The sequence below is a fragment of the Erythrolamprus reginae genome, chromosome 7 (genome assembly GCF_031021105.1).
Source record: "Erythrolamprus reginae isolate rEryReg1 chromosome 7, rEryReg1.hap1, whole genome shotgun sequence".
NCBI lineage: Eukaryota > Metazoa > Chordata > Lepidosauria > Squamata > Dipsadidae > Erythrolamprus > Erythrolamprus reginae.
Window position 1 is genome coordinate 38,683,401 of NC_091956.1, and position 22,703 is coordinate 38,706,103.

At 48.2% G+C, this 22,703-nt stretch overlaps 2 protein-coding genes across 7 annotated transcripts in view; both read left to right on the forward strand.

Moving 5' to 3' along the window:
• The window catches only part of CC2D2A (coiled-coil and C2 domain containing 2A), a 445,922-nt gene that overhangs the window by 346,597 nt on the left and 76,622 nt on the right, over window positions 1–22,703 (forward strand). For all 6 annotated transcript variants that reach the window (XM_070757359.1, XM_070757362.1, XM_070757363.1 and 3 more), the window contains 4 exons: window positions 3,773–3,976; window positions 20,142–20,231; window positions 20,942–21,055; window positions 21,543–21,677. In XM_070757359.1, coding sequence (XP_070613460.1) covers window positions 3,773–3,976; window positions 20,142–20,231; window positions 20,942–21,055; window positions 21,543–21,677 — 543 coding nt within the window. The remainder of the gene's footprint in view (window positions 1–3,772; window positions 3,977–20,141; window positions 20,232–20,941; window positions 21,056–21,542; window positions 21,678–22,703) is intronic.
• The window catches only part of LOC139170328 (uncharacterized), a 355,966-nt gene continuing 342,289 nt past the window's right edge, over window positions 9,027–22,703 (forward strand). The window contains exon 1 of the mRNA XM_070757369.1: window positions 9,027–11,499. Coding sequence (XP_070613470.1) covers window positions 9,089–10,087 — 999 coding nt within the window. The 5' untranslated portion in view covers window positions 9,027–9,088 and the 3' untranslated portion in view covers window positions 10,088–11,499. The remainder of the gene's footprint in view (window positions 11,500–22,703) is intronic.

Consider the following 22,703-nt stretch of genomic DNA (forward strand, 5'->3'; position numbering starts at 1 on the left):
CCCTTTATTTTTCTAACAAAGTCCTTCCTTCCTTGTTCCCTCCATGTCTTCTTCCTTTCTTTCTTCCTTCCTTGTTCCCTCCATGTCTTCTTCCTTCCTTCCTTCCTTCCTTCCTTCCTTTCTTCCTTCCTTCCTTCCTTCCTTGTTCCCTACATTTCTCCTTCCTTCTGTCCTTCCTTCCTTCCTTGTTCCCTCCATTTCTCCTTCCTTCTTTCTTTTCTTACTTCCTTTCTTCCTTCCTTGTTCCTCCCTTTCTCCTTCCCTTCGTCCGTCCTTCCTTCATTCCTTCCCTTCCTGCCTCCCTCAGAGGGAACAGTGGACAGGATATATAGGGGTCTGCCTAAAGTCCTTATACAGTGATACCTCGTCTTATGAACGCCTCGTCACACGAACTTTTTGTGATACGAACCTGGGGTTTACGATTTGTTTCCCTCATCTTAAGAACCATTTCCGTCTTACGAACCTGAGCCCGCTCTCTTACTGTGCATGCACTCTCTGACTGCCACAGGGATTTCCCTGTCTTGTGACTGTCGGAGCTGGGATTTCCCATTTGATTGCTGCCCCTGCCGGGATTCTATTGGGGGGGGTAGAGCCGCGCCTGAATGTGGAGCCAGCTTAGGAGCCACCGCCTGCTCAGAGGAGAAGCCGCTGCAGCCACCGTTTCCTTCAGAACTGCGCCGGGCTCTGAAGCGGCACAAAGCTCTCCCCACCTCCTCTGCAGCCGGGAGGCTCCAAGGGGAGGACGACCATGTTCGGGCGCTGGAGTCCCCCTCACCCGCCTCTGTCCCCCTCATGCCCCTGGCCTCATGCCACTGCCCACTGCATGCTCGCCCATCCTATCTGCCCCTGTCTCTGGTTTTTCTCCTCTTCCTCCTCCTCCTCCTGCGGCCGCCTTCTGGCTGCAGAGGAGGCAGCGAGAGGTTTGTGCTGCTTTGGAGTCCGGCGCTGCTCCGAAGAAAATGGTGACCACAGCAGCCATCTGAGACTTCTCCTCCTCTTCCTCCTCTTCCTGCTGCGGCCACCTTCCCCAAGGAGCCTCCCGGCTGTACAGGAGGCAGGGAGACCTTTGCACTGCTTTGGAGCCTGGCGCAGCTCCGAAGGAAAGGGTGGCCACAGCGGCAGTGACAGCTACGGCTTCTCCTCCTCTTCCTCTTCCACCTCCTGCGGCCACCTTCCCCAAGGAGCCTCCCAGCCGCAGAGGAGGCGTGGATAGCTTTGCACCACTTCATAGCCCGGGGCAACTCTGAGGAAAAGGGGGACCGCAGTGGGGGTGACAGCTGCGGCTTCTCCTCCTCTTCCTCCTCCACCTCCTGCAGCCACCTTCCCCAAGAACCTCCTGGCCGCAGAGGAGGCAGGGATAGCTTTGCGCCACTTCGGAGCCCAGCATGGCTCCAAAGGATATGGTGGCTGCAGCAGTGGTGGCTGCTACAGCTTCTCCTCCTCCTCCTCCTGTGGCCTCCTTTCCCAATGAGCCCCACCGCTGGCCCCCGCTGTGGCCACCCTTTCCTTCAGAAATGCGCCGGGCTCCAAAGTGGTGCAATGCTATCCCCGCCTCCTGTGCAGCTGGGAGGCTCCTCGGGGAAGGCGACCACAGAGGAGGCGGGGAGACCTTTGCGCCACTTCGGAGACCGGCGCAGTGCTTCATCGGGAAAACTTTCAAGGAGGGTGGGAGCCCTGCCAGTTGACAAGCCGCAAGGCAGCTTCCTGCTGGTGTCAATTCACCCACGCGGCTCCCTCCAGGCAGCCTGCACTGTGTGTCCCCCAGCCACCCCCGCGCCCAAACAAGGATCCGAATGCCGGCAGTAATGAGGAAAACGGGGTGAATCTTGGGCTTGCATGCATTATTTGCTTTCCCATTGATTCCTATGGGAAACATTGTTTTGTCTTACGAACTTTTCACCTTACGAACCTCGTCCTGGAACCAATTAAGTTCGTAAGACAAGGTATCACTGTACCACTATCGCATATATACTATTGGGGGGAAGCAAAAGCACCTGTTAGAATTCTTGTGCTATTAATGTCAGGATGAGGCCTACCTGAGAGAATATTCCAAATTGCAGAGAGAAGAATCGTATAACTTTAACAATGTAAAATTGCCTAGTGTCTGTGAATATGCAAATTGTAATATAAACTGATTGGCTGACAAAACTACATAATGCACCTTTGAATAGGTATGGCTTGTGGCTTGGCTTGAAGGTATTGTGGTTTAGTATGGTTTAAAGTGGCTTGTAAATTAGGTGGCTTGTGGTGACTGAAGAATTATAACTAAATATTGTAAGTACTTTGTATATTAACTACAAGAGAGCTACAGTGTAAATAGTTACTGTAGGTTTGCTACTAAAAAAGTAAATATTTTTCCAAGAAACTCTGCAGTAAGTGTCTTCAATTATCTTCAAGATAAAGGTTCCTGATATCCTGGTCTGAGGCAGACTGGTTAGCTACTGTGGCTATCTGGGTGGGCTAGCTTCTGCAAAACATTACTCCAACAATTAATTTTAACCTTTTCCTTAACCCATCCTTTTAATCAGAACTTGCTCCATGAAAATTCATGTCCAGGTTCAATTAGTGTTATGGACTCTTGCAATTTTTTTTCAGAATTTTCAGAATTTTGAAGGATTTCTTTGAAACAAAGATTACATAACTCTTCCTTGAGTTCAGTCATCTAGTTTCAGTAGAGATGGGCAGATTTTCCTTTTCGTGATGATGTCTTGCTAGAAAGCTCACTGCTTTTCCTAATCATAATTCCTTCATACTTCTGGAAAAACAATAATTAAATAATCAAACATTTCCCTTATTATTTTAACAGCTTAGTTTTTATATTTTTTCACATGATTCTGTGTTGTTGAATTGCGTTCTTATCTCCCCACCCCCACCCCTCCCTTTTCTTGCTGGCCTTCCTGAATCTGTGTAGATGAATGAAATGTTGAAGAAGGTAAATGAACTAATTATGTTTGCTGTGTATTTGTTTCCTTGTAAATTTAAAATTAATTTTTATACAGTGCAAATATGTGTGGTTATTTTGACAATAATAATGTAGAGCAGCATATACTTGTTACAAGATGTAGGAACGATTAAAAATTGTACTGTATTTCTAAGGTGATGTTTTTCATGCTGAGACAGAGTAGGAAATTGGGATTACTGTATTTCATATACTGTAGAGATAAAATATACTGATATATCCCCAGTCCTTGCTATTTTCTGTTACAACTATTGCTGTGACAACTATTATTATACTACTGTATTATTTTCTAAAAAAGGAAAGGGGAAAATGAAAAGAGAAATAGGAAATTGAAAAGATACAAACAAGTTAAAGAGTTAAATAAGAGAGAAATATATTGTGAATTCGATATATAGAAGTGCCAAAACTTTGTGTGTTTATTTGGCAATGAATTATAGATGAAAATGTGTGTTCCAGTGCCCCATATTTTATTAACTGTGGAAAATGCCTCTTAATTAAAACAAGCTCCCTGGCATTTGGCACAGAGAAGTTGTGTAATTGCAGAAAAAGATGCATGGACTTTAAAGAGTCATGGACAGGTACTAACTCTGCCTTTTAGTGAGGTTTTTGACTGAAGTTTCATTGAATCAAAGTATCCTTTGAATATCGTCCTGGTGCCTTTCTTCCATCCATAACAAGAAAGTTCATTTTTATCCAAAACATTAATTTTGACAGGAGTAATCTGTGGCTATGATCGTATCAGCTATTGGGTCTTATGCATTAGTTGCAACATTAAAAAACAAAAAAACTAACCTGGATTTTTTTTTCTTCAAGTTTGACACTCAAGAAGATGAGAAGCTGCTTCAAGCGGCTGAAAGATACAAAGCTGAATGTGCTTTGAAATTTCCAGATCGCCAATGCCTGATCACTGTAATTGACATCAGTGGAAAAACACTCTTTGTTATGAGATTCATCAAAGCACTCAACCCCCCAGAAGAGCTCCTACGAGTTCATCCAGACAGTCCACAGCAAACCTCCGTGCGTATTTTTATTCTGTGAAGAACTTACATCTGTAATATACAAACCAAGATTTAATTATTTGCTTCAATAAAAAAGAATATGTTAGGGTTCCAGGTAACATCCAAGCTTAAATCAAAGTCCAAGTTAATGCATTGCTTAAAATCCCAATTTAATTCTGGAGCCATCTTGGCATCTCCACAGGGGAATCTGAATCTGAACTTCCCACCCAGTTGAAAGTTCACATGTTCCCCCCCCCCCACACACACACAACCTTGCCACATTGCTCAAAAAAAATATATCCTGCAGTGGAGAGAGAAAGATCACAAGGGATTAGCCAATCTAAACACCCCTCCCTCCCCCAGGGGGATCCTTGGGCTTATCTGGCTATTTGTCATGGAATTGTTTAACTAATCTGTCTGCTTTTACTTTCCAACTTTTTACCCATGTGGATTCAGACAAAGGGTACCCCTTCCAATGAATGAGGTATTGTAACTGGCCTCTGAATACTCAAGAGTCTATAAGATTTTTTTCACCTCATAATGAGTCTCCCCTTGTATTACAAGGGGATGGGGTGGTGGCAGGTTTTGTGACCTTAATTCAGATCTTCTCACTGGTTTTAGTAAGATGCAATGGAATACTGGGTGGATTTTCCCCAACATTCTGAGCAATGCAAGCTGGTGACCGGGTTTATTATTTTGACTATAGGGAAGGGTCCTAAGAATTTTGTTCCTAATTTTTTGCTTGGCAATCTCAATCAGATATATTTTATGAATAGGAAAACTTTATCTCCCACTCAGAAAGTGGGTTGGAGCGATCGGTGCTTGTCAGCTTGCTTCATGTAGGCTTTAGTAGCATCAGTCAGTCTCTCTTGGTGTTTTCCCATCTTTAAGATTTCCATCCATTCAGCCAGGGACATGGAAGTGTGTGTTCCCTAGATAGTTCCAGCATGGGAATGAACTCTTGGCTGCTGGTGACTTGGAAAGGAGTCAACCCGGTGCTGCTGTGAATGGTGTTGTTATATGCTACTTCTGCAAATGGCAGCAGCTCTACTCAGTCATCTTGTTGGTAATCTACATAACATCAGAGGTACTGTTTCACCATGGCATTGGTCCATTCTGCTGCACCATTGGTACTCAGATGGAAATCCGAGCTGAGTCCTTGTGTGGATCCAATCGTGTGTATGGATTCTCTCCATAACTTGGCAGTGAACTATACGCCTATGTTGAATATGATTTTCTTGGGCACCCCATGAGCTTGATGAACAACTTTGCTAAGTGTCTGGAAGATGGCAATCCAGAACAAGTGACGAAATGGGCTTGCTTAGAGAACAAGTCAACTACTATCCAGATCACAGTGTTGCCTTTGCTGTCCAACAGTTCCAGTATAAAATTCATTGCGATCTCTTCCCAGGGTTTAATTGGATTAGCCACCTGCTGTAGGAGTCTGGGTGGTTTTCCTGGCCAGTGTTTCTTGGTGGCGCAGGTGGTACAGCTTCTCACGTAGTCCTCCACCTCTGGTTTCATCTTTGGCAACCAAAAACTGTTTTCTCCACTGCACTGCTCAGAGAGTCCAACGTGGGTAATACTTCAGCCTTATTGGCAGGGATTGAGTTAAAAATTAGCATAATTATTATGTCCCGCCCACCACTGCCCCCTCTTAGCCAGTTTTAAAAACTCAGTCATAGAGTAGGGACTATGAGTTTTGTTCTCTCCAGTTAGGAGATAGATTCTAATAATAAATGCATGCTTCTGTTTCTTTAAAACTAATCTTTTCTTCTCCCTTTTTTTTTTTATCTCCCTCTGCAGGAAATAAAAGCTGGAGTTCTTGGACTGAGAGCCTCTGCCCTCTGGGGTATCGTTCTCCAACTCTTCACCCCTGAGAAGCCTCTGCTCCCCGGAGCAAGCTTTGCTGACAGGGTGCGCTGGTATGGGGTCACTGACGTGAGCAATCAAACCCCCCTCCCCAATTAGACCCAGGTGCCTCCTTGGGTGGCCAGCGTGAGGCAGCACCTCCGGATCGGTTGCTATGCCTAGTGTGAGGAGTCCCAGCTGTCTCATTCCATTCAAAAGCTTGTAAAACAGCTATTTAGCAGCTAAAAGGACCGCAATTTAATCGCGGCGGCAGGGAAGCCTTGTAATTGCCGAGCAGGAGTGGATTGCCCCCATCAGCACGGGGAGCACTAAATTGCCGAGAGGGGGCTGGAACGCCGCCCCAGAGCTAACTGGCAAAATGGCAAATTATGGGGATTAAAGATTCTCCTTGCCTCGTTAAGGGACAATTTTCTCCTCCTGCCTGACATCACGGTCGCCATTTTAGCACAATGACTCAGCTACTTAAAGTTTTCCCCAGCTGCCATGTTTTGGGACTAACAAGAGTTGCCATGACAACAAGGTCAGTCAACAGACTTCTCAAGTCATAGACCAATCAGCCACTAGGGGGCGATGACGCGCTTTTTAGGCGTCACAATTTGCTTAGTCATTTTGCAACCTACTGGCCTCGTGAATAAGCCTTGTTTGCCGTCTGTGAGTAATTATATGATTATGTCGCAGTTACCACAAAACCCCCCTAGTGAGCTTAAAGTTCCCTCAACAAATAAAGGGAAAGGCAAGGCTCATGACACAAAATCTAAGGGGAAATCCTACCAAGCCTCAGGGAAGGCCTCCCAGTCCTCAGCACTAAAAGAGGCTGAGGAAAAGATTAAAGCCTTAGAAGCCCAATTGGAAACAACCAAGGCTAAGAAGGGCCCTAGCCCCTCAAGCAGTCTTCCCCCACGTCAACAGAGCCCCTCGGTCTCAGAGATTCCAATGGAGACCTTTCACTTCACAGGTGCAGGGGGATTGTCACCTGATCGCCCTTTAAGTGCACCACCTGCAGAAGGCTTTCAGAGGGCAGAATGGTCCAGACCAGCTATACAGCCAGGGTCTCAACCATCTTCAGCTGCAGCAGCCACATTCACACCAACTGCAGCGGGCCTTAGAGGGCCCATGGACAATTGGCAAACAATGTCTCCATCCTTGCAGGATATGATTGCTTCGGTCTACTCTCAGGGCATTGCAGTGGGTGCCCAGCAGAGGCCTTCCACTCTCCCTAGGCCTACCAGACAGGATCCTTGGACTGTACCTGAGGTGGCCACATCTGTGCATGATTCCTTCCAGGAGGACCAAGACCTGGGTGAAATGCCCATGGACCAGGAGGATGAGCTTTCAGGAGATGAAGCCACCTTGCCCGAGCAACCTCCGTTAGCAGGTCTATTCAAGCAGTCTCTCTTCAGAGTTCTGTTAAATAAGGCCAAAGCCACTTTGACTCCTGATAACACTGCAAAGCCAGCAGCTCAGGATGTGGGCATCATGCCAGCAGCCAGACTCATCAACGAGCCACAGAAGGAGTCTGAGCACATCCCTGCAATACCCATCTTTGCAGAGAACATCAAAAAGCCCTGGAAGCAGCCAACTGCAGCCCTAGGACCATCAGCCTGGGACAGGAAGTTCTATACATTTGATCCAGAGGTGGAGGATCTACTCCAGTATCCCTCGGTGGATACACCAGTAACATCCTTGATGTCCAATGCAGTCGTGCCATCTGACATGGCAGATGGACTGAAGCCGGATGATAGAAGGGCGGAGAACATGATCAGACTAATTCATCAGCTGTCCGCCTGGTCACTCAGAGCGGCATCGGCCGCATCTTTCTTTAACAGGGCCTCCATCCTATGGTTGAAGGATATGCTTGCCAGACTAGGCCCGGAAGATGCCAGGCTCCGCCAAGATGTTAATAAGCTTATTGCTACTACAGAATTCTCCGCGGATGCCACTTTAGCAGCAGCTAGGTTCTCCTCCCGCACCTTGGCATCGAACTTATCAGCTCGACGCTTGCTTTGGCTCCGTTCGTGGCAGGCAGACGCCAAATCGAAATAGCGCCTCGCTGCGGCCCCGTATCAGGGCTCTCAACTCTTTGGCGAATCCCTAGACAAGGTCCTCATTGAGGATAGGGACAAGAAAAAAGTTTTGCCATGATCAGCAAGGCGTCAGGACAGGCGGGGAGCCCCTTATTATTGCAGGCAGTCCTTTCGTTCTGACCCCGCCTCATCTTCATCCCCGGTCACAAGACCTTACGGTCAGGGGACCTATACACCCACCTATCACACTGACCGAGGAGGCTATGGGAACAGAAATCAACAGTTCCAACAATCCCGTAGACCATTTCGAGGAGGCAATAGGGGAGGCTATCGAAAGCAGAAGTGACTCCTCCCAGGACAGTCCCATCGGTGGGCGTCTGCAGTGCTTCACCGACTTTTGGGAGTCCATATCCACAGACGTCTGGGCCTTGGACACCATAGATCAGGGTCTTCAACTAAGATTTCTACACCGGCCTCCCAACAGGTTTATAGAAACCTCATTGAATCAACCACAAAAGCGAGCCATCATTCTGCAGGAGGTTCAACACCTCCTCGACATAGGAGCAATAGAGCCTGTACAAACGCGTCAGGAGATGCTGGGATTCTATTCCATCGTGTTTGTGGTACCCAAGTCTTCCGGCGGCTGCCGCCTAATTTTAAACCTGAAACAGCTGAACCTTTACATCAGGTACCAACGCTTCAAAATGCATTCTCTGCACACTATTCTAGCATCTATCCGCCACCGGGACTGGATGACCTCCATCGATCTCAAGGAGGCATACCTCCATGTCCCGGTCCATCCACACCATCGACAATTCCTCCGCTTCTCTCTTCTCAACCAGCACTTCCAGTACAAGGCCATGCCCTTCGGTTTGTCCTCAGCTCCGAGGACATTCACCAAAATTTTGGACGCTCTAACCACAAGCCTCAGGGCTCAATCCATCCGTCTTCTAGCATACCTAGATGACGTTATCATTCTCTCCAGAAGCCCTCAACAAGCCAGACAAGACCTGGCCCGGACAATAGATTCACTAGAGAGGGCAGGGTTTACCATCAACCGAGCCAAGAGTCATCTAGAACCGACTATGCGCCTGCTCCATCTGGGCGCTATAATAGACTCTTCGACAGGCCTAGTCTTCCTCTCATCAGAGAGGAGGCAGAAGATACGGGCACTGGTCCGTTCCATCTCCCGTCGCAACAGGACCTCCCTAGCACAGCTGTCTCAACTGCTAGGGATGTTCATCTCTTGTATCAACATTGTTCCTTGGGCCCGGCTTCACGCTCGCCCCCTTCAATGGTTCCTCCTCCCCTTCCAAAGGGCTCGTCTCAGTAACTCAAAACGACAAGTGCACCTGACCACTACAGTTCGCCTTTCCCTCATGGGGTGGACCTCACCGGCCTTAACCAAGGGCTCCCCCTTCTTGGCTCACCAGGAGCTGACGATAACCACTGACACAAGTCTTTCCGGCTGGGAGGCGCACTCACGGGGACAGGTGGCCCAGGGCAGGTGGTCCCCAGCAGACTTGGAGGATCCCAATATCAACAGACTGGAGTTACGAGCGGTGTTCAAAGCTCTACAGTCGTTCTCGGACATGGTAGAGGGCCAACATGTCCTAATCTTAACGGACAACGTGGCAACAAGGGCACATGTGAACCACCAAGGTGGCACACGCTCAGACCGCCTGATGCAGGAGGCCCACAAGCTAATGTCATGGGCAGAAAGACATCTAGCATCGATCCGAGCGGAGCATATCTCGGGGATAGAAAACACCCAGGCGGACTGGTTGAGCCGGACGACAATCGATCCCGGGGAATGGACATTGAACCCGGAGGCATTCCAACTAATAGTGCAAAGGTACGGAGTACCAGTAGCGGACCTCTTTGCCACACAACACAACCGGCAATTGCCCAGATTCTTCTCCCGATTTCCGACACCAGAGGCCGAGCAGGTCAATGCACTGCTATCACCATGGCCCAAGGGGCTTCTGTACGCTTTTCCCCCTGTCTGTCTATTACACAGGGTGGTGGCCAAGATCATTTCCGAGGAGGCGGACATTCTCCTCGTAGCTCCTTACTGGCCCAGGCGCCCCTGGTTTGCCAACCTGATGGGATTGTCAATCTTACCACCATGGAGAATCCCACTTCAACGGCTGGTCCTGACACAGGGATCAATAGTGCATCCAGACCCACAGTGGTGGAAGCTTGCCGTGTGGAGGTTGAAGGGAACCGCATGAGAGAGAAACAGGTTCCAGAAAGTGTCATTAACACCATTCAAGCAGCACGGCGACCATCAACGACGCGTATTTACCAGGCTACCTGGGCGGCATACTGCACCTTTTGCAGAGCTCAGGGAATCACGCCCTTGTCGTCCTCAGTACTACATCTCCTGGAATTCCTCCAGAAAGGACTAGACCAAGGGTTGACGCCCAACACACTCCGACGACAGGTGGCGGCGATAGCAACAGTTCTCCGACCAGACCCGTTTTGTCCAATTTCTCATCACCCTTGGGTGAAGGACTTCCTACGAGGAGCAGCAAACCTGTCTCCTCCCGTCATACACCACTTTCCATCCTGGGACTTACCATTGGTTCTAAGGGCGTTAACAGGACCCCCCTTTGAACCTTTGAGGGAAGTATCACTTCGTTTTCTCTCAATAAAAGTAGCTTTCCTAGTAGCCATCACCTCGGCCCGTAGGGTCTCGGAACTTGCAGCACTATCGGTTCGGCCGGACCTCTGTGTTTTTCATCCAGATAGAGTGACTCTGCGTCTGGACCCCTGTTTCATATCCAAGGTTAACACCAGGTTTCACAGAGCCCAGGACATTGTCTTACCAGATTTTTGCACACATGGCTCTCACCCATCAGAGCTGCGGTGGCATAAGGTGGACGTGAGAAGAGCAGTTAAGATTTATATTCGCCGCACTAGCACCTTCTGAAAGTCGGAGGCCCTCTTCATGTCTTTTCTCCCTTCTTCAATGGGAGGAAAAGTTTCATCTAAGACCATCAGCAGATGGATCAGGACTTGTATCATCGAAGCCTATCGGTCCACAGCAACACCCTTACCGGGTAGGATTACAGCCCACTCTACCCGAAGCGCGGCTACCACAGCCGCTTGGACTACGCAGGCGCCAATTGAGGACATTTGCAGGGCAGCTACCTGGGCTGCCCCTACGACCTTTATTAGACACTACCGCCTAGACTCTTTTGCTTCAACGGAGGCAGCCTTCGGCAGAAGAGTGCTACAGGGAGTTTGTGTTCCAGCGCCCCTGGTCCGGCCTATCCCTCCCTAGAATGTGGCTTGGGTATATCCCACGTTGGACTCTCTGAGCAGTGCAGTGGAGAAGAACCGTTGAACTTACCTGAACGGTCTTCTCGCTGCACTGCGAAGAAAGTCCAAACCCGCCCGGCCTTTTGGCCCAGGTGCACAGTTTCTTAAGGGTTACAGTTGTTAAATAAAAGTTTTTGTTCCTTACTATTCCTTCGTTTTTATCACTGGCTAAGAGGGGGCAGTGGTGGGCGGGACATAATAATTATGCTAATTTTTAACTCAGTCCCTGCCAATAAGGCTGAAGTATTACCCACATTGGACTCTCTTCGCAGTGCAGCGAGAAGACCGTTCAGGTAAGTTCAACGGTTCTTCACGTCAGGTGGAGCGTTTTCAGGAACCCAAAGTATCCTCCCAGCTTGGTGTCATGACTCCGTTGGAGCACTTGCAATCTGAGGTTGGCAGACACGTATAACTTGGACCCCTTCCACACCAACCCTTCTCTCATGGTTAGGGTATCCATGTTATCATTAAGCCAGGGATTGTAGGCAGAGCAGCTTTAAATTTCTTGATCCATTCTCCCTGGACTTGGCTGCTCAACCATTGGGTCTGGCCTCTGGTGAGGACAGGGGCTGCCAGATCCCCCCTTGAAGGGGGGAGTACCTGCTGCTTCTTCTGGTGAGGCAGGAATTATGGAGTGGAACTCTTCTTCTCTTTGACTATCATACTGTGGCTCCCTGGACAATGCATCAGCCAATAGGTTCTTCCCTGCAGGGGGTGCTTCAATTCAGATTTGAATCACCTAAAGTACTGCTGCAATCTCACTTACTTGGGTGAAAGTTTCCTAGGGGTCTTCAGGAACTCGAGGTTCTTATGGTCAGTCCATACCTCGAAAGTATTTTGGCCCTATCTAGGAGTTGCCTCCAGGTTAGCAGCACCCAATGAATGGCAAAAGCTTCTTTCTCCCAGATGACCAATCTCCTCTTGGTCACTGTTAGTTTCTTGGAGATGTAAACACATGGCAGGCGTTTACTTTCATTCTTTTGCAACAGCACTACTGCTACCGCCGCATCGTTAGCGTCTGATTGAATGATTACTTGTCATTCAGAGTCGGGGTGCTGTAGAATCAGTTCCTGGACAAAGAACCACTTCAGTATATTTCGAAGGCCTTCTGGCAATTCATCGTCCAGCTGATTGGTTGGTTTGGCCTTGGTTTGGTGGGTGTTGGGCCTGTTTTTAACAGCTCTGTCAGTGACAGGCCTACTTTAGCAAAAGCCAGGATGAATTGCCTATAGAAGTTCGCGAAACCCAGAAAGCTTTGTAATTGCTTGTGAGTGCCTAGGGCCTGCCAATCAAGTACTGCTCTCACTTTTCCTGGGCCCATTTCAATCCTGTCCTTGGAGATAGTTTAGTGAAGTCTTGTGGAACTCGCACTTGGAAAGTTTTGCATATAATTTGATAGCTAGTAGTTTTCTCAAGACTTGTCATACCAGCTTCACATGCTCTTCCAGTGTCTCACTAAAGATGAGAATATCATCTAAATCAGTGTTTCCCAACCTTTTTTGAGCACATTATTCACATTTACAAAATCCTGGGGAACATTGAAGAGGCGGGGGCTAAAAAAAGTTTGGACAAAAAAAATCTCTCTCTTCATTCCTTTTGCTCTATTTCTCTCTCTCTCCCTCTTTCTCTTCCTTCCTTCCTCTTTCTTTCCCTCTCCATCCCTCTTTGTTTCTCCCTTCCTTCCTCTCTCTTTTACTCTCTTTCTCTCTCCCTCCTTCCCTCCCTCTATGTCTTTACCTCACCCTCCTTCCCCCCTATTTTTCTCTCTCTCTCTTGGTTTCTCTCTTGTTGTCTTTCTCTCTTTCTCTCTCCCCCTCTCTCCCTCTCTCTCTTTCTTGCTACCTCTCTCTCTTGTTTGCTTTCTCTATCTTTCTCTCTCCCCCTCGCTCTCCCTCTCTCTTTCTCTCTCTCCCTCTCTTGCTATCTCTTTCTCTCTCTTTCTCTCTCTTTCTCTCTCCCCCCCTCTCTTTCTCTCTCTCCCTCTCTTGATATCTCTTTCTCTCTCTTGCTATCTCTTGCTTTCTCTCTTTTTTTGCTTTCTCTCTTCCCTCTCTCTTTCTCTCCCTCTCTTGCTATCTCTCGCTTTCTCTCTCTTTTTTGCTTTCTCTCTCCCCCTGTCTCTCCCTCTCTTTCTCTCTCTCTCTCTCCCTCTCTTGCTATCTCTTTCTCTCTCTCTCTGTTTGCTTTCTCTCTCTTTCTCTCTCCCCCTCTCTCCCTTCCTCTTTCTCACTCTCCATCTTGCTATCTCTTTCTCTCTTTTGCTATCTCTCTCCTCTCTCTCTTTTGCTTTCTCTCTCTTTCTCTCTCCCTCTCTCTTTCTCTCTCTCTCTTTCTTGCTATCTCTTTCTTTCTCTCTCTCTCCCTCTCTTGTTATCTCTTTCTCTCTCTTGTTGTCTCTCTTTCTTTCTCTCTCTTTCTCGTACACCACGCCGTAGCAGCGGCATTGGGCAATAGCCGTGGGGTGGCGGCAGGGTGGTCAGTTGTGAGGCGGAGCTCTGGAACGGAGGCACCGACGGCGGTGGCTGGATGTGTTGCTAGACGCCGTATATGCTGGCATTGCACTGGGCATGGGCGTGGGGCTGGAGCCACCATCCCAGCTCAACCAGCAGGCAAGTGCCAGCCACGCAATGCCAGCATGTACGGCAGTGGTCCCCAAACTATGGCCTGCGGGCCGGATGCGGCCCGCTGAGGCCATCTACCCAGCCTGCAGCAGCGTACAAGATTTTACCATCTGTATACAAAGTTCCTGAATCTCCCCTCCACTCTGCTGCTGAGCGTCTGGCGGTGGCAAAGAAGAGGAAAACCAGGGGGCGGGGAGGAAAGCACCCTATGGCAGAGCAGCAACAGTTCCTCTCCCTAAAGGCGAGAAAGAAATTGGCCAATTGCTTTCCTCCCCACCCCCTGGCTTTCCGCCTCCTTCTCCTCCAGACGCTCAGCTGCAGACCGTCTTGGTCCCTCCAGTGCCGCTTTTTTGCTTTTCCCCCCCCCCCACCGGTGAGGTTTGCGCACGTTTGGGCACTTTTGGTGTTGGGGGGGGTCTGCTGCGGAGAGGGAGAGAGAGAGAGAAAGAGGGAGACATAGAAAGGGAGTGAGAGAGAGAGAAATAATGCAAGAAAGAGAGGGAGAGAGAAAGCGGGAGAGTGCTGCTTTTTTGCTTCTTCGCTGCCTGCGGGGAGTCTGGAAGCCCTGCAAGAGCGTCTGGAGGGGGCAGTAAACAAGCCATCATGACCCCCCGTGCATTAACTTGTTGACAGCCACGCTGTCCCGGATTGTAGGGAGGGGAGCTTTTCCCCGGCCAGGCGACGGCGAGGCCCTCCCGATGCTTGCCCGCCACCCAGGCCCAGCGCTTGGAGCCGGGGGTGATGGGCCTAGCCTCGGCTTACTTGGCCCCGGCACGGCCGAAGCCCGGGGCAGAGTAGGCAGCAGCGGCTGCTTCAGGCCCGCCCCCGAGCTGAGCTTCCTTTGGCTTCCTTTGAGGCAAAGCTGCAAAGCTCACCTGCCACCTCGAAGGAAGCCAAAGGAAGCTCAGCTCAACGAGGACTGGCTGTTGGTCCCTTGAAGCTGCCGCCGCCTCCTCCGTTCAGGCGAAGAGATCTCCGCAGGGACCAACAGCTGGTCGTCGTTGCGCTGAGCTTCCTTTGGCTTGCTTTCTTCCTTTCTCCACTGCGGAGATCCCTTCGCCCAAACAGAGGCGGTGGCGGCGGGCTCAAGGGACCAAGAGCCAGTCTTTCTCGGGGCTGAATTGTTGCAGCCTCTGAGGCCATCTCCATTCAGGCGAAGAGATGTCCGCAGGGACCAACAGCTGGTCGTTGTTGCGCTGAGCTTCCTTTGGCTTGCTTCCTTCCTTTCTCCACCGAGGAGATCCCTTCGCCCGGAGGCGAAGGCGGCCTCAGAGGCTGCAACAATTCAGCCCTGAGAAAGACCTGCTCTTGGTCCCATCTTGGAGCTTCTGCTTGCAGCCGACTGCCCCGCAGCGTGTTGCAGGGCAGAAAAAAAAAGAAGAGAGGAAGGAAGAGAGAAGAAAAGGAGAGAGAGAGAAAGAAAGAAAGCAAGAGAGAGAGGGAGAGAAAACAAGTGAGAGGGGGAGGGAATGTGAGAGAGAAAAAGAGAAAAATGAGAAAATGATGGAGGGAAAGAAGGAGGGAGAGGGGAAAAACAAATGAGAAAGAAGGGAAAAAAGGGAGAAGGAAGAGAGAAGTGGGAAGGAGGGAGGGAAAGAAGGAGAAATGGAGGGAAAAGGAAGGAAGGAAGGAAAGGAAGAAGGAAGGAAGAAGAAATGGAGGGAACAAGGAAGGAAGGAAGAATGAAATGAATGGAGGGGCAGAGGAAGGAAGGACTTTTTTTTTGGGGGGGGGGAGTTTTTAAAATTTTTCTCTCAACATACATTCAAACAATACAATGTACCATCTAATTTTCCCGGAATAAAATGCAGTATTTTGTCAGTAACTAATATCAATCATCAAAAAAGTTGCAAAAGTTTGTTTTCTAATGTTGTCCTCCAGGTACATACTTTTCTTTCAATTAAGTTCCCTCCTTAATGTTCCTTCAAAAAGTACAACACCAATTATATTTCTAACTTATTAACCATTATGCCAAAGTGCTTCCTTCTTTCTTTATATATTTTTCTATAAATATTTTTATACATTTTTCTATAAACCAAGAAAACCTTGTATAGCCAATCAGATTTTAACAAAAGAAAATTAAAAACAAAACATAAACATGTATGAATTTCAGACTTCTTCCCCCCCTCTAAATAGTACATTCCCATTTTGTTTTTTTATGTTAAAATAAGGTATGTGCAGTGTGCATAGGGATTTGTTCATAGTTTTTTTTAATAGTCCGGCTCTCCAACACTCTGAGGGACAGTGAACTGGCCCCCTGTGTAAAAAGTTTGGGGACCCCTGATGTACGGCGTACAGCAACATGTCCAGCCGCCGCCGTCAGTGCCTCTGTCCTGTAGTTCTGGCTCGCAGCCGACCACCCTGCCGCTGCCCAGCTGCTACTGCTCGGTACCGCTGCTTCTGCCGCCCTCCCGCTGCCGCCGCCCTCCCACCAGGCCTCAAAGCTCACCTACTGCCGCCGCCAGGGAAGCTCCAGCCGGGCAGGGCACTGCAGCTGCCGGAAAACCTGGAACGCACAAAGAAGGAAGCTCATCTTCCGGTCTCACAACTTTTTGCTCTTCATACTCTCAGCAAAAAGTTGCAAGACCAGAAGCTGAGCTTCCTTCTTCGCGGCACACCTGACCATGTCTTGCGGCGCACTTGTGTGCCACGGCACACTGGTTGGGAAACACTGATCTAAATAGACTAGCATCCCCTTGTACAAATGGGGGTGGAGCACGTTGTTGATATACTGCATGAAAACTGTGGGGGCTCCCTGCAATCTAAAAGGCGTCACTTTGAATTGAAAGCTCCCCAGCGGGCAGTTGAATGCAGTTTTCCATTCATCCCCCTCCCTGATTCGGATGTGAGGGGAAGGGGACAACTGTTCTGCATACAAACTACATTTATCCCCCAAAGATCTACGCACATTCTGACCCTCACCCCATCTTTCTATTTCAATAGGATGGGGGTGGCAACCCTCGACTTTGCTGGTTGGATGAACTCCCTCTCCAAGTTGGCATCAATATGCCTCCTCAGCTCTTCCAACTCCTTTGGGGGTATGGAATACATGGCTTTGGGAGTGCTGCACCTGGCTTGAATTCTATTACACAATCCATTGGCTGATGAGGGGGAAGCTTGTTACATTCTTCCTCACTAAACACTCTCTCTAAGTGTCGATATTCTCTCAGCACCCTCTAGGAGCCTGGTGGAGTGGCTTCCCTTGCAGGGACTTCCAGTTGAGGATCGGTCAAGGACCCAGGCATCAAACCTTCTTGGTGCTTCTGGTCCCTCAGAGGGGGTGTTTGCCCAATGTGCATGATTAACTTCTGGTACCCATCCTCCCATCTTGGGTGTCTACTTGTCTAGCCATGCCAGGCCCAGGATGATGGCTTCTGACATCTTGGGCACTATTATGAAATCAAGACTTTTGCAATGTCCTCCCATCTTTAACTCTACAGGCTCAATGAGGAGAGTGCCCCCCCCCCGATTAGTGATCCATCCAACTGTAGGAACTGGTGGGGCTCGCTAGGGCCTTGGTATGATCCCCAACTTTTCTCCCACTATTTTACGGATTAATAGTGTTGGGCGAACTGAACTTGCAAAGTTTGGGCTCATGCTGAACTTTGCAGTGTTCGGCATACTGAACCCGAACTTTTTTAAAAGTTTGGGTTCGGCGTTTGGCTGAACACTGTGAAACACCGCTGCCCGGGAGAAGAGTGGGGAATCCCATTGTGGGATTTCCCACCTTCTTTTGCTTGTGGCACTGCAAGCAAAAGGAGGTGGGAAATCCCAGGAAGGGATTCCAGGGGTGGGGCTTTGACGTCACGGAGACTACTTCCTGGCCGGCCGAAACAGGGAGGAAGGAGTCTCCATGACGTCAAAGCCCTGCCCCCGGAATTCCCTTGTGGGATTTCCCACCTCCTTTTGCTTGCAGCACAATGGGATTCCCCACTCTCTTCCTGGGCGGCAGCGTTTCATGGTGTTCGGCCAAACCCGAACTTTGACTGAACTTTTTAAAAAAGGTTTTTAAAAGCGCTGCTGCTGTTCAGGTTCGGGTTCGGGTACAGTTCGGGTTTGGGTTCGGCGAACTCACCCGAACTTCATGGCAAAGTTCGGGTAGTTCGCCGAACCCAAACTTCCTGAAGTTCGCCCAGCACTACTGATTAAGCATTGTGAGCAACCCATGTCTATTACAGCATCTATCTTCCCCTCTTTCCCCATTTCTGGCACTTTAATCTTTGTCTTTAAAAATTAGGGCAAGAAAAGGTCAAACGGCTTCACTCACCATCGGGTTGTCTTCACCATTGCCTTCTTTGTCATCGTCCAGAGTGAAGGGTGCTCTTCCAATTGCAGCACCAGCTGTCCCGATTTGAGCGGTTTTGGGGCCCTCTTCCTGGGAATGAGAGTTGGCCTGGCCTTCGGCTGAGGGATAGGGGCTGGCGCCAGGCATGCAGTGGCTGTCTGATAGCACTTTATGCCCCTCATTGGCTCGAAGCACAGGGTTGCTGTGGTTTTAGGTGGAACCCTATGACCCAACTGTCTTCTAGCTGGCTGGTCAAGGGGGTTTTCTTTTGTCTTTTGACCATGCAGTCTAGTGCAATGGCGATGGAATACCAATCTTGGACTCGGCACGGTACCCCCCTGATCTCACATGCCTCTTTCAGTTCCGGCGCATCTCAGAACATGTGCACCAAGAACCATTCATGCCAGTCCCGCACCTTCCCCACCACTCTTCTAAACTCCCATACTAGTTCCTTCACTGGGTGCCCTGCTTGCTTCAACTGTTGGATTTGTTCCTCGGTGTCTACCTGCTGGCCTCATCACAGAATCTGGCCCTCATCAACTGGATAAAGTCATCCGCTTTGCCTAGCTCAGGGGCCACTTCACCATAGAGCTCAGCCACCCATTCTGCTGCTTCTCTTTCATTCATTCCCTTGGTTATCTTGTCAATCAGCTGCCTATCTGTCTATAGTGGTCCCCGTATTCATCGATATAGGCCCACATCCAATGGAGGAAATAGGACAGCTTCTTTGGGTCGCCATCGAATATGGCACAGAGCCATGGTAGCAGCTGGCCCAGGGGCAGTTGATGAGGCAACAGCCTGCAGGGAGGCCCTCCAATTTGAACCGCTCCCGGCTGTCTCTGTTGGCCTAAGTCCATGCAGCCCCATCCACACGGAGGGGCCCTGCTGCTGACAGGAGATGACATGTTCAGACCTGACATCACAGGGATTGGCTGGGCTGGCCCCATCAACGGTGCAATGTTCGGCTGCAGGTGGTATCCTGGGGTCTAATGGCTCGGTGCCCATTACACTCCAGGGAAGAAAGCCCATCCTGGTGGGGCTTGCCATGGGGCTTGCCATGGTGGTGTTGCTCCCATGGCTGGTGTGTGTGCGCTGCTGGTGGTACTCCCCTCTCCCAAGTACCAATTTTGGGGGACCCTAAGCTGTGCTGATTAGCTGGCTTTGGAGGAGGGTATTGGCTTTGTGCCCATCCCACTCCAGGGAAGAAAACCCATCCTGGTGGGGCTTGCAGCAGTGGTGTTGCTCCCAGGTTGCTTCCACTTTTGCACCAGAATATTTGTAGCTCAGGGTTGAAATAAGGGGTTTTTGGTGCTCTCTGAGCTTGGTTATTTTCTTCTGGACATTTCATTTCCTAAACTAGGTAACATCATCAATGCTAGTGTTACTTAGTTTAGGTAAGTGTTTCTTAAATAGTGGGGTGGGGCCCCTTGGGGGGACTTGGAGCTATGCCAGGGGGCACATGTGACCCCAGGGAATATGCATGGTCCCTTCTCAATTGATTCCCCTAACCAAAAACAGGCACCACTGAGTTTTGTGGAGTTACTCCCAGGTAAGTGGGTAGTGCAACCTTTCCTAGCCAATAGTTTGCTTGCAGCTTATAATAAGTATAATAATAAATATTAACACTAAAATTCCATTGGGGCCCAGATCAGAGAGTTGGTGTCTGTGTGTGAAATATTTATTTCTTCCTGGGGGAGCATAAGAGAAAATAATTGAGAAGCACTGGTTTAGGTAATGAAACCTCTACAAGAAAATAGCCAATCTCACCAAGGACCCCACAATTTTTTGTTTTGCTGACATTAAATCACAATGGGTCTACTTCATGGCATTCTGAGAAATGAACCAGTCAACCCAAGAACACTGACCTGAATTAGTGCAGACAAATTAAATTATTTTGGACCAATCTGGAAGAAAACCCTGTTCTAGCCTACAACAAGTCCAGTAGAAGCCAAGAGAGACCATCTCTAAACAGAGGATAAAGTGTTGTGTTTATAATAACAATAGCAGCTTTGGCCCCAGGCTAAGAGGATTTTGCTTTCTCTTTTTTGTACATAGGAATTAGTTGCCCGATATGTAGCCCTGATTCCTTTCTTACCTGATACGGTATCATTTGCTGGAATTTGTGATCTGTGGAGTACCTCTGATGTAAGTTAAAAGCTTCAAATGTCTAGAAGACAACTCAAACTCATGGCCTGTGGGTCACGTGCTGGCTACACCCATGCCCAATTTAGCAAAGCAAAGTCCTTATACTTCACATGACGACACAAGTTTGATATCCCTAGTTTAGAACTATGTGTTTATCATCAAAACAAGTTATTTTGTAATTATTTATGCCAAAACAATAGGAGTGTGTGTAGAATATTTAAAGTTGCTCGGGGTTATGATGTTTGTTGGCATTAACAGTGTTATGCTCTTCTGCATTGGATTACATACAACAGCTTTGGGGAGAGTGGAAAAACTGAATTTTACATGATATGACCTTTTAGGATACATGTAAATTGAAATCACATCAGAGGGTTTGGTTGCAGGCAGCATCTGCTTTCAATTTTAGTTATCCAGTTTGGTCTAGAAATGCCTAATTATTGTTCCTTAATCATGCTGTAAATTGTTGTATAAAAGGATGTTACACATTTGTTAAGTATATTTATTTTTTGATTGTGTAGTTCTAAGTTGAACCCCTTTAAATGAAAACAAGATGTGGCTGTTTTCATTACACAGCCGGAAGCTAAAGTAGTAGCAGTTTATAATTGCCCTTTCATAATTCTACCTCCTTAAGTGGAATTTAAAGTAATCCAAAATATTCAGTGATACAACATAATCCTTAACAGCATCATTTGTTTGCTCACACTTGTTAGCAATTCCTTGATCTTTTGGCTGGAGATGAAGAAGAACATGCTGTGCTATTGTGTAATTATTTTCTTGCTCTTGGCAAAAAGTCCTGGCTTCTAATTGGGAATGCTGTTCCGGAGGTAAGGTGTTTGTGCTTTGCATTTCAATAAAATTTCCTCGCATGAGAAAACATGTTACCTCACCAGTCGTGGTTCATACTGATTTTAGAAGCAGACAAAGACCCTGGTTCAGAGATTATCCTGAAAAAATTATTATGTTCAAGAGCCATAATCAACTAAGCAGCTGTGCAAAATGAGGGCAAGTGGCATCATGTCTTGTGCGAATCAACCAGAGATTATCTCCCTGTGCAGTGAGCAGGTTGTCCCTGAGTTTCCAAAAGAAAATTTTCCTTCTATGCTGCTTAACTGGATTATTGGATTTGTTACATTCGTTGGCTCATTAGAGTGGTTCAGTTTACACTGAAATAACTAAACCCATCACCTGAAAGAACCTGTTTTCTCCTCTGCATTTTAGTTAATTCAGAATTTGTCTCTTAAGCACTAACTAATAGGCCAAATAGTAGAAGGGGAAAGAGAAAATTGTAAATAACTTTATTATTCCCACCAGGGACCAACAGCGTATGTGCTAACTTGGGAACAAAACAAGTATGTGATTTGGAATCCAAGTCGAGGACATTTTTATGGACAATATGATGCTTTTTGTCCACTGAAAAGAGTCAGCTGTTTGGTTTCTGCAGACAATGTAAGTGAACTATCCCCTAACTACCTGAGTTCATATCAGCTACATGGGCTCACCACTAGATGGTTTGCACGCGCATAGGTTTCTTTTCATCTTGCATCAGGATGTGCTCTGTAGCTGAGGACACCTGGAATTTAATCCACATGCAAAAGAGGTTCTCTGGATCTTGCCAAGCAGATCCTTGACAAATACCTTGTGCATCCAGTGTATGATGAGCTTGTGAGCCTGGCTCCAGCTGGCATAAGTTTTACTTACAGCCATAGGAAAAGTAGGTGCCTTCTTTCTCCCACCCTGGAAGGTTAGTGCCAATTCTCTTCCAAGAGAGTCAGTTGAAAGCAGAAGGAAGGGCTGTGGTTGTCTTCTGTTCAAGAGCCAGAATCAACTAAGCAGCTGTGCAAAATGAGGACGAGTAGTATCATGTCTTGTGCAAATCAACCAGGCACAAACAAATTTCCTCCCCCCCTCCATTTTATGGAGATACAATGTATTCTGCCAGACACTTTTATGATGGCAATGCAGAGTGTGGGTAATGCTATGTTGCCCCGAAAATAAAAACCCATCTTATTTTCTTTGGGGCTTGAAAATAAATACTCAGGCTTGTTTTCAGGGAGTTCTCTTTTTTTTAAGTGCAGGAGGGAATGAGCACGGGGACTGATGGAAGTGGGAGCACAGCTACCACTGGTCCCACTCCATTTGCCCCACTATCTGCTTACCCTTGGCTGCTGCTGGGACACTTCTCGGCCACAGCGCCTCGTGGAGACTGTTTGCCCACCTGGCAGGGCAGGTGAGGGATGGGATGTGCCAAGAGCTTAACCCTGATTGAGGCTGCAGGCAAGCAAATAGTGGGACAGAGTGGGTGGGGCTGGTGGTAGCTGCGTAAACACTTTTTGTACAGAGGGAAACATGGCTTTGTCTGCTTGCAAAGGGAACTCTTTGAAACTGAGCTAATCACTCTGTTTCAAACTCTCCCTTTTGCAAGCACACAAAGCTTTGAATCTCCATCATTTTCCATCTTGGTCATCTCTTGGA